General features: G+C 41.9%; 1 protein-coding gene across 6 annotated transcripts in view; it reads right to left on the bottom strand.

Moving 5' to 3' along the window:
- Window positions 1-1990: 1990 nt before the first annotated feature.
- Window positions 1991-12358, bottom strand: part of DNM3 (dynamin 3) — a 731348-nt gene continuing 720980 nt past the window's right edge. For 4 of the 6 annotated variants that reach the window (XM_045297841.1, XM_030887716.2, XM_004706728.4 and 1 more), the window contains one exon: window positions 9731-10553. In XM_045297841.1, coding sequence (XP_045153776.1) covers window positions 10484-10553 — 70 coding nt within the window. In that variant the 3' untranslated portion in view covers window positions 9731-10483. Of the gene's footprint in view, window positions 2154-3357; window positions 3639-9730; window positions 10554-12358 lie in introns of those variants that run through there. The other 2 variants (XM_045297842.1, XM_045297844.1) reach the window with 2 other exon arrangements.

The following is a 12358-nucleotide window of genomic DNA, read 5'->3' as shown; positions in this document are numbered from 1 at the left end:
TGGGATGAAAAGATAATGGGCAATTCCAGGAGCTTTCCGAAGCCCACTCGCATATTTGCGGGAGCATTCCCATTCTCCTTCCTACATCTGTTCAGCTTGCATGTCTGCCATGCATCTGTTTCTTGTGCCTAGGCTTGCTGTATTTACCTTGATAGTCCTTTACTCTTATGCACCTCTTAGTGTTTTTCTTTGCCTTAACCATGTTGAATTGACCTCCCCCTTAATGGATATTGCCTTTCCTTTCACCCAAGTTCATATTGTGTCTTATCTCGTCTGTAATTTACCCTTCCTCCCCCTTCTAGCCCTGGTAATCATGAATGTTTTTTCCTGTGCAAAAATTGTTTTTTGACTTTTTATAATAGTGGCGCCACACAATATTTGTCTTTTTGTGGCTAATTTTACTCAACATAATGTCCTCCAGATTCAGCCATGTTGTGAACATTTTGCAGATTCTTATTCTTTGTGTCGCATAGTATTCTATTGTGTATGTGTAACCTAGTGTGTTTAGCTGTTCATCCACTGAGGGGCACTTGGGTTGTTTCCATCTGTTAGCTATTATGTGTGAATAGAATGAGTGTGCATATATCCATGCATGCCATAGAAACCTTTGCTAAACAAACATATCAGAATATGAAGCTATTATTTCTTGGTAAATGCTCCATCTAGGTCTCTACGTTTCTGAAGGTGGTGTTTCCATCTCTCTTATTCTTTCCCTGAAGAATTTTCCACTAACTCTTCAATTTATACTATGTCCAAATGGCACTTTGACATCCTGGCGGGATGTTCCTTTTAAGTGCTCATTGGGTTTTGGGGGACTTAAAAGAAGTCTGAAGGGCAAGACTAGGGCTGTAGTGGATGGAGTAATGTTTTCCCAACACAATTCTCATAGAACAGCACAGGTACCCTCGAAGAATGAGGAGGTACATTGTTGTGGGGAAGCAAAGTTCCTGGGAGCCACTTTCCTGCCCTTTTTCTCATTCATGCAATTTTCAACATTCTAAAACTCTTCATAATGAGTCCTTTTGATTATTCTGTGTCCTTCAAGGAAATCTATCAAGAACATCCCTTCGGAATCCCCCTAAAAAACAGAGCTGCCCTTCTCTGTCTCACATTTAATTGTCCCAGCACATCTCCGTGAGAGCCAGTGTTTTGACTGGACCTTTTTGTAAGCACTCTGTATTAAGGCAGAGCCCTGGTGGGGTAATGGTTATGTGTTGGGCTGCCATCCCTTTGGTCGGCAGTTTGAAACCACCAGGAACTCGGAGGAAGAAAAACTGGGCTTTCTATTCCCGTAAACAATTACACTCTTAGAAACCCACAGGGAAGGGGACCCACAGCATTGACTGGATGGCAGTGAGTTCAGTGAGTTATATATTAAGGCAAGTGTATTATCGAGAGAACTTACCTGCAGCTACCCACTGACCATAGATCTATGTTTTAAGTATATTTGATTTGGAATAAGCCAGTGTGTGGTGGAGTTATGCATTGGACGGACAATTACAAGGTTAGCAGTTGGAAGCCATGAAAGATGAGACTCTGCTCTCTTGAAGATCTCCGGACGCTGAAGCCCACAGGGGCAGTTCCACTCTGTCCTCTATGGTTGCTGAGCGTGGGAATTGACTGGATGGTTGTAAGCTATTATTATTTTTTTTTAATGTGTGAACTGCAACCCTTTTTGACTTTCCCTAGTTTGCCTGGTTGTGGGATTCCTAAATCATATAGTATTTCTATTTCTGACTTAAAGGAAGCACCATACCGTTTTCCACAGTGGTTGTATTAAGACAGATGATTGTTGTTCTTCACCAAATACCACCTTAACTCAAATGCTTTAAAAACTTAAAGCCAATCATTTTCCGTCTTCAGCTCCCTAAAAGGTCAAACGATGCATTTCCACCCTGCCTGTTAGTGGAAGCAAACTCTTTTTCACTTGGGTCTTCATTAGAAACAGAAACTGAATGCATTTCTTTTTTTTATATAGAATAAGCTTTGTTTTATTATAGACATGGATCAAAAATAAAAGCTTTTATGTACATACAACATACAGTGCAAAGGCAAGGCTTTTTAGATACCACGAAGAGACAAGTTGTTGGAAACAAAAGGAGATGAGTGATGGGGGTTAGGATGGCCGTCCTGGAATTGCAGGAGGGGGTCGCCTAGTGAAAACAAAACAAAACAAAATAACAAAAAGAAAAACAAATATGCAGGGGAAGAAACACTGTTGAAATCATAAGGCAAACCCAAATAGATAGCATGCAAAAATACCCCGCCAAAGTCAAACCCAACTCAGAGGAAAACATGCACACAGACCATGCAGAGGGAAGGCAAGACCACACCACAGACAGGGCCAAGTCAGCGTTTCCCACAAGCGTCCTGACTACCGCGGTGTGTGAGGCAGCAGCCATGGGAGCCCACCCCCAAATCTCATTATTGTTTGCACCACGGAATGATACATGAAATCCATGTAATCATTTTCAGGAGAAGTGGGAACAAGTAGCAAAGTCAAATGCCTTTATAACTTGAGAATCTGATTCTCAGCCTGAACTCTGACACTCCGTGAGAGAGATAACAACCAATTCTGTGAGACCTCCTTGGGGGCGTGTTGTTGCTGTTGGTGATGGTGAAAGAACTGATAGGGAAATATGGCAAGGGAAACATTTTTTTAAATGGTGAATGAAATTAGTATTAAGAGGTCATATGAGCAATGTAATCACAATGCGGTGAACACTAGGGGCGATCTCAGAGAAAAGGACATATAAATACAGCTTTGCTCCACGCCTCAGGAAACTGGGTGGCTAGTTCTGTCTGGTCCTTGGGGCTCCCTGGGACTGGGAAGGCGTTCCCTCTGGCTCAGAGTTCTGGGACGGCTGCAGATCTGATTTGTTCTAACTGGGTCCTGGCTCAGTGAGCTTCGGATGGCTAGGCCCTCTCGCTACCTCTAGCCTGGCTCACTTTTGCGCCACAAGGGTCCAGAGTTCTGTTTCATGTTGACCCCAGCCTTTCTGGGATCTGCCAGGAGGAGGATTTGCTGCTGTACGAGAGAAAAGAAACTACACTGTAAGGAACAGCTCTGGCAGTAGGAAGACAGAAGGGCAAATGGAGCTTTTCCACTGGTTTCCGGCAGAAGTTTATGCTGTTTAGAGTCCCTCTTTCGAACCAGATAGGTAATGAATGCAACATTACAGGAAGTCATAGTCAGAACTGTGAAGCTATCTCAATAACCTACTTTCGGTGGGACTTAAAGAAATTGTTTTTAAATTGTAAACTAGGTGAAGATTTACAAAGCAGATCATCGGTCTGAACATTCAGCAATTCAAAACACATTCTGTTTCAACTCATCCATTTCAATCCCGTCCACGAGCTATCACTTATCCCACTTCCTCCCAGGGGTTCCGTTGCCAGCCCACCTCCTTTCCTAACCCTCTGGACTCTGTCTCGGGCCAACTGCTGCCCGTGTGCCCTTAAGCAGTTGATGGTTCTAACACAGGAGGAGCTCAGTTCCGAAGGCGAAGGGTGACTAAGGGCCATACAGAGTCTTGGTTTCCACTGCCGGACTTCTTTTGGCTACCCATGCAGGTGTTCGACAACATACTCACTTCCATCCTATTCCTGTACCACTTCAGTGAGTGGAGCAAGGAGGTCTACAAAATACAAAAAACAAAACAAACCTCTTTTCCATCTTCTCTGAGATGTTAATGGAGCCAAAGACCTGGATATTTCTAAGCAGTGGTTAAAACAACAACCAAAAAGGGAGCTTACCTTCCCCACAAAGTCCAAGACTGATTTTTCTTCAGTCTCGTTTAAGCAGGCTAAGCTCTGGAGGGCTCTCACCCATTTAAAGATGAAGGACTCGTTATTGGCACATAACCTTTCACCTGCGGGGGTCTGCGAGCTTCTAGCTTTGGGGATCCAGGTAATGGGTATCCCTGGTGTTTTCATGAAGAAAGTGTAATTAAATTTCTGTCAGGCTGAATGAGATTTATCACCTGGCCAGCAAACAGAATTATTTTTTGAGTTCTGAAGGGGTTTTAGAACACTTTAATTACCTCAGCAGGGTGGGGAGGTGAGCCATTAAATTGAGCAGCAAGTGCACGGTGCTGCAGGGCCATTCTGTCAGCATAGGCCCGAGCACTTTCCTGTGAGAGCGAGGGTGCTGGTCTCCTCCAGAAACACGATCCGGCTCTTTAGTCTTTGCGCTCACTGACAGCATGTTTGCTTCAAAAACCAGGGGGACGTTTTCCCTCAGAACTCCTTCCTGTATCTAACTTTCCCTTCATTGCTAGAGAGCCACTCTTGGTAATGAAACAGTTTCCATCTCAAACACAGTTTTTCCATGGATCTCAGAAGTTTAGGTTTCATATACCACAGGCACAGGGCTGACGTGAAGGTAAGTGCTGAAAACTCATGAGGAGTTACAAAGGGGCCCGCCCGCCACTGCCTCCAATAAGAATGATTACAGGAGGACTCCGCTGCTAACGCACTCACTTTACAGTTCATTATACTGCTGTTCAGCACACACACAGGGCCACTGTGAGTCACAGTCGGCTCAGTGCCAGTGAGCCACAAAGCGCCCGTGTCCAGGAGCATCTTCCTAAGTTGGGACACTGTTGATTTTTAACATCCATCCATCTCTACTGGGCCAGTCACACTTAAAGGGAACAGATGTTTACACTGATAGCGGAACTGTTCTGAAAACACAAATGGAAAAAACTGTCAAATAATCACCAAAAAAGGCTCCTTTGAGTTGGGTAATTTTCAGTCGAAATGATTCTGAGGATATATAACATATTTTAGAACCAAACAATAACCACACAACATGATTTTACCCAGCCTCTTTCCTAGTAAGACACTTCTTGTGATGGAGCTGCTCATGGAAGGTGTATAGTAAGAGACAGAAATAAGAGCAAGGCAGGGTGGTTGATCACAGTTTCGCTTTTTGCCGCGGTCACCGGCCAGATCACACAGTAAACCATCACCCCTCTCCTCTTCTTCGGAGCGACATAACCTCAGACCTGCGCTTTCACAGTGACAGACCCTGGTCTCACATCAAAACTCTTGTCACGCATGGTCTTCGGACGTTCACTCAAGGCTCAGGATAAGGAGGTGTGCAATGGACTGAACATTCTCCAAGATTCTGCGAACCCTGGGGAACAGAGAGGGCCATTCTGCCTTCAGGACTCCCAAGCTCAGTTATTTGCTACAGGACCCACACCCAAGGCAAAAAGCATCCTTCCTCCTTCTGTTCCCAGTGTTTCTTGTCAGCCTTCACCTTCCCAGTGGCAAAATGTCATAGAGCCTCTTGGCAGGTGTCACATCGCCCCTCCAGCTATTTAGGGTGTGTGTCCTTCCTCAGCCTCACCCAACATGAACTCAAATCAGGAATGCAATGTCCCCCAATCTCTTGCCTCTAATTGATCTAATTTTTCCCCTTTAAAAGTATCATCCTTCTGTATGTATGGATTGTGATAAGAGTTGTACAAGCCCCCCATAAAATTATATATATATATATATATATATATATATACATACATAAAATCCTTCCCAAAATTAATGACAACCATGCAAAAATTCTCATTTGCCACTTTGGGTCAATTCTCCAAAAGAGGCATAAATATTTAGAAATCCCCACTATCACTAAAATGCATAGATACGATGACTCAAACATGTAAGAGAAAGAAGAAGGAGGGAGTCCTTCAAATGTTACAATTTATTTCAGGTTCAGAGATACAGATTCACATTTTCACATAGGTGCATGTGACCCACCCCAAAAATGATCCAGGCTTCAGGAACTTGCTTCAGAAAATCCATCCACAGAGTCCACAAACCAGCATTAAGAAACCCCAAAAGTGCCAAGAAGACAGTAGAAAGTACTCCGACTCGTATTAATTGAGGAATCCACAGAGAAGACAACATTTTGCTCTGTACACTCCTTCATAAAAATGGAAAAGAGGAATCTGATTCACAGAAGGCAAAGAGACAGGAATAAGCAAGCAAAACAGGCTATGCACAGGAGCTAAAACCTAAATCAAGGGGATTTCTGGTTGGGAGGAATACATTTTATCAGATCAGCAACAGAAAATGCAAGAAGTTTAGACAGACTTTATAAGCCACAATCTTAAAAAAATTATATAATTAACAAAGTTTAAAGAATTCAAGGGTGAACGTTGAAAAGAAATGAATGCCTTGAACTGAGCCATGTGTGAAACTCCAGACCAGAGGTGAGAAACTCACCAATATACCAGTATGAACAGGTCTTAAGACAAACAGGAGACTCCCCTGAGCTCCCTCTCTGCGTGCTCTCGCTCTCACATACATACACATGCATATTGAGATATCCGAATAGCTATGCACATCCTATGTGAGCTTCAAAATAATGTTAACATTGCACAATACAGAGCACCACGTAATCTTAAACATACCCACGAGAAAGAACAGCAAACGTGACCTAGACGACACATTGGAGCTTTTTGGGAAGGGGGCAGGTGGTCTGGTAAACTGAGTAACTGCTGCTCTGAAACCGTCTAGCATCATGGACACGATCAAACTCTGCACCTGCAGTGGCAAGCCTGCTAAGCGCATTGATTCAAAAGCCATGGCTTGAGTCTCACACCCTTTCTTTCCCAGTGAGTTCTACAGGTCAGACATGCACAACTCAAGCTTTATTCTCAACACCAGAGAGATTCCCGTAAATGCCAAGCACTTATGCCATTTTCTAAATGAAAGATATTTATTGGAAAAAATAGGTGACCTATCTGAAGTTCTATCAAAGTTAGTTTAAAAAAAAACACATCCATTTTATTATCCTCTTGTATCCCTCTATTTTTTTTGACGTTTACCATGGAGAGAAAATGACTATGTAGACCAACAAGCCAAAATAATTTAGAATTCTAATTAGAGATCTTCAAAGGTAGGTTTCCAGATCTAAAACTTCTTTATCAATCAGTGTTGGCAAAGTTGTGCTTCCTTGGCAGTGAATTCTGATGCAAATGCCTGTGGATGGGACTCTACCACGTTGCCATGGCCGTTTTGAGTTTCGTGCCTCTCAGAATGAATCCTATCTGGCGTTGGAAAGTTGTGCAATACCTCAGGTATTCATGAGACGTGAACTACTGATATCAAGTACTATGGCACAGCTTCCATACCTACCTCTTGCATTAGCACACTTGGAAAATCTTATACACACACTCGAAGCACATGTATACATACATTATTCACAGTCACACATGTACATAAATATACATAATGCATGTACAATCACATCATGCTTGGGGCATTTTAACAAGTGCTTTTAAACCTACCTACCCCAAAAGTGCACAAAATACATGTACTTACAGATATATATATATAAAATGTTATATATATATTACATAGAGACACATGCATAGAAAATGTGTTTACACACAGAAAGCATCAACATTTATCACATACTGGTATTAGGTCCCATTTCTTAATTGAGAATTATGGCTACAGGCTAAACGGAAATGTCATAAAATTAACCTGTGAGACTAGCTTTTAATTCTAAGTTCAGAAGGCTTATAGTTGTATCACAGGAATTGGTTTCATTATAATGGGAACAGGATGAACTTGCATCTGAGTAAGTAGAAAACTTGCTAATAAACAGAACCTACTGCTTTTCTATGTTACAGAACACAGCTAAAAGCAATATTCAGAAAAGTATTCGTGGTAGATAAATTTTGGAATGCAATATACTTGTTCTAAATCAGTACTAGTTCAGTAATCTGTCCACAATGGTGTAAATGGTTATTCCAATTAGTCAATACGCATGCATGATGTAGCATGTGACAATAAAACTAGATGTACCTACCAAACCCTAAAACACATTTACTCTTTTGTTTTATTACACTAGGAATCATGGAGCTGTATCTACTGTGCTGACAACATCAGAGCAACCTGCTAGGAGGCAGGTACACACAAGAACACAGGGGGTGTGGGAACAGGTATGTTCCATCTGAAGGCCTGATGTGCAGGCTGCACCTCAGACTAAATGCCCTGGAGCTTCAGCTGCACTGGCTTCTCCCTTTCTCAGAACACACATTCCGAGAGACGGGATTCCTACGAATACTCTCATGTCGGACTGCATCACACTGGAGGGTGTCTCCAGCATGACTGCTGAGATTCCAGGGAGACCGGGATCCAGTAAGGAGAATTGAGGAGCTAAGAAGGGCAACAATGAACCCCCAAAGGGTGACGATTGCCCCAGTCCAGCTGCTGGACTATAACCTGGCAGCAAAGTCAAAGATGACAAATGCTGTTGTGTATGACTGCCCATAATCACTGGAAAGAAGCGTGGATCCCCTCCCCCCAAACAAAGCAAAACAAAAAACCCACAAACTCCAACACGCTTTGACATGGTTTATGCTGATCTTACAACACCCCAGTGGTTATCCACAATAGTTTCCTGTAACAGAAAGACGTTTTTTGAAATACAGCGAAACGCAAAACCACAAGCAGCAGAAAGCCACATCTTGAAGTTCATCATCTTACCCGCCTATTTTAGAGCTATCAAAGGAGGAAGCAAAGAGAACCCTGAAAGGGGGGAATGTGCTAACAAGATCTCACTGCCGATTATTCCTGTTTATTGTGGAGGTTTACTTAAGATTTCCCCATTGAACCGAGATGCCATTTTCAAAATGCAGTATGTACCTTGCACATCTGTTCCATTCATCAAGCAGTTGTTTTCCCAATGAGGAAAGAAAGATACGACAGGACTTAGAATGACTATGTTCTTTGTATAATCATTTATTACTTAAAAAGTTGAAATGCTCTTTTTATAAAACTTGTTTCTCCCATTTTTGCTTATTATTAAGTGGGCTAGTTATTAAGTAACCTTTTAAGGTAAGTTAAACACAATGCCATACAATTTAGCAAGTTCTCTTTTTAATAATGGTTAAAATTTACTTTTTATTTATTATTTTTTGCATGTATTTTTTCTTCATACTTCATGGCTGTGTGCTTTGGGTATAACGTCCACAGGAAGTTAAAGGTAAGCTAACATACAAATCATGGTTGCTCCTTTCAAAGGGGGACATTGCAGTTGGTGAAACGTAATTTACTCCTGTAGCATCTGAAATAGTGCCCAGGGATGCCACTACTCAGAGAAGACTTTCAGAAAGAACAGGCAGCAGACACAATTCCAGTCGGTGTCTCGCTCTTTCCTACATGCTGGTCATCTGGTCTCGGGTTGTCTGAAAGCTCAAGCCTCAGGCTAACCTACCCTTGTTGGATTCAGAAATCTCAGAAACTGCCGATTCACTTCAGATCTCAGTGTCTCAAGACCTTCCTCCGGAGGGCTTGGCTAGAGAGCCTGAGGCTGTTCAATTGGCAAAGTGTGAGCTCTGTTCTCAGACTAAGGCATCTCTTACTGTCTTTCCATTCCTGGTTCCATTCTTTGCAATATGGCCATGAAAGCCTTAGAATGGACAAAAACGTGTTACCTTACTTTAAAGCTAAGACAAATTCTTTTATAAAGGAATTTCAGATTAGCATGGGAGGAAAGACATTTGTTATTCCACCCCAAAACACGTAAGGTTTATGTCAATTGTGATTAGCCATGCCATATATGTATATATATATTTATATATGCATGTCTGTGTATACATGTCTGCACACACACACATATATATATATATGCCAATATGAAATTTTCAGCATCTTTCATGTAACCTATGAGAAGATACATTTTTCAATGACTAAAGAAATTATATTTCCTCCCACCCCCCACCCCCCGATACTTCTAATGATGGGGAATTTTGCTTCTTCCTGGAACTTTGGAACTTGCTTGCCAAATGGGCTTTGAGTTACTGCTGAATATGCTTCTAGCAGGAAGCAGAAACACACTGCTGTGGGTGGAAGCACTCTCGGAGAAGCAATGCATTGCTCTGCCTTTGCAAGCTACCCAGTGCTTATGGAACAGTGTTATTCTTACAGAATCCCTTAAAAAACAAACACTCTTTCTAGAAGGCCTATGAAACAAAGAAGAAAGTGGAAGGTTTGGAATATGTTGGTACAGAATAGACAGCAGCATCAACAGAATTTCTCTCATCCTAAACATAACGGTTAGCTAAGCAAGATGTCTGGCTTAGTCTCAGTCCACCACCTCATTTCACTGCAGGATTATACTTAATTCGTTAACCCAGTAGATGAGCAGGAAAACTTGGTCAAAGCAATTTCAAATATATGCAGGGGTAGGCCAACTGTCCCGGAAGTACAGGGCTGCCACACAAACCTACCTTGGTCAGTACACCATCTAAATTCTCTAAGGGTCATTAGATTTCAGGAGTCAAATCCCAAAGGTCTGACATATTAGGAGCAATGATGAATGAGTGGCTCATACGTTAGTAAAACTGGTTACTTGCCTACTGATGTCCACACATGTGACGACTACTCATGAGTTACTGCAACGGTTATCAAAGGTGTTGCTTTCGAGTAATGCATTAGTAATTGATTGCCATGACGGACACATCGTTTAGTCTAACAGGGAAGATTCTAGTGGACGGATAATAGTGGGGCGAGTTGGTGATGGGGGTGGTCTCCGGCTAGAAAGAAAGAAAGAAAGAAAGAGAAAGGTAAAGAAGCCAATAGAATATCTAGCAGGAAGTGTTCCCAAGACACAGAGAGGGAGCCCTCAGGCACATGCACAGACTCATGCACATGCACATACAAGCCAGCAGGTGGGGCTGTGATCCAAACCCCAAACACAAACTCATTGGAGATCGGGTTCAACTGTTGTTAGCAGGTCATCTATATATATATATATATAAAATTTTAAGTATTTTTCATGTCGGCTTGCACTGTGAGGAGGTACATTTGTAAGTGAATATAGAAATTGCATTCCCCCCACCTCCCGACGTTTCTTGAGATGTGACATTTTTTGTGTTTGTGTACAGTCCACCTTTTGTTCAAACCCCATTTTAAAATAAAAACCAGGTGGTGGGTCTTTTTATATACAGATCTTTTTCAAAAGAGATGTCACCCCTCTTTATAATATGAAAAAATATTAAATTGCAAAGCCATTTGAAATATACTGCATATGTCTCAGTCTTATAAAAGAGTATAAATGTTGATAGCATAAACGGTGCTCAAATGAGGCGGCTCTGAGAACTCATGGGCATATTCAATCCCAGAAAATGATGGTTTGGAAGTTTTATGCCAGCTTTGTATGCTTTTTCTTCCTCTTTTTCTAGTTACTGTTAGTAGTAACTGCCTCCAGTGTTTCATATTTTGTTTTCTAATTTTCCAGAGATGAAAAAAATCAGAAAATTCAATTCCTCCCCTCCCCCCCATGAGTTCTCTACAATGATTGTGTGAGTTTTAGCTCCTACTTTGAGCCACAGGGTTTTCAGTGGTACTAGAACTGCCCAGTTTCTGGTTTACAGCTGTGTTTCCGATTGCGGATTAAGAAAACTCCAGATAATAAAACATGGCTGTACTTGAAAATCTCAACAGTAACAAAAATAACATTTACTCACCGAGACCCTTCATTTACCTCCTAAATTGCTTAGCAAGATGTGTGTGTGTGTGTGTACTGGGCCTTATAGACAGTATCTAGAGAAGTAATTTTTATCATCAACAGCATTCAAAAAGTTCTATGAGTTGAGAACTTTCTTTTTTGATAATGAAGTGATTTTAAAGAAAGACTCCTAGATAATGGAAATGTTGTAGAAGACAATTGTGAGATGCTGTTAAAAGAGCTATTAAATAAAAGCCGACAGCGTAGGACTCAGTCAGAGGAAACGAGATGGCGCTAACAATACTTGGGTGCAAACTTGGAGCTTTTACTCAAGGATCTTGTTTTGTTGTTCAGTTGCTTCCTGGATCTGCAGAGGTTGCCTTGGGAAGGGCATTCCAATTTCATGCTCTGGACTAGCCTCAGGGAGGAGCCCTTATGGTGTAGTGGTTACACGGTGGGCTGCTAGCTACAAGGTCAGCAGTTCAAAACCACTGGCCACTTTGTGGCAGAATGATGAGGCTTTCTACTCCCAGAAAGATTGACAGTTTCCGAAACCCAAAGGGGCAGCTCTACTCTCTCCTGTAGGGCCACTCACTAATGAGTAGGAATTGACTTGATGGCAGGGAGGGTTTTTTGTTAATTAGCCACATGACACTCAATTTTTAAAGTGTGATTAGAAGTACGTATTTTATAGGTAGAGCAGCAAAATTAGACCAATCAATCAACTCACTGCCATTAAGTCGGTTGTGACTCAAGTGTCTGGCCCCATAGAACGGCGTCGAACTAACTGTGCCATGGATTTCTGAGACGGCTACTCTTCATCGGAGCAGAAAGCGTCATCTTTCTCCTGTGGAGTGGCTTGTGGTTTTGAACGATTGACCAAGTGATTAG

Source organism: Echinops telfairi, unplaced genomic scaffold (assembly GCF_000313985.2).
Source record: "Echinops telfairi isolate 266 unplaced genomic scaffold, ASM31398v2 ScPeMD7_7424;HRSCAF=8462, whole genome shotgun sequence".
Classification (NCBI taxonomy): Eukaryota; Metazoa; Chordata; class Mammalia; order Afrosoricida; family Tenrecidae; genus Echinops; species Echinops telfairi.
Note: the sequence above shows the minus strand (reverse complement) of the source record. Positions and strands in the feature narration are given on the sequence as shown.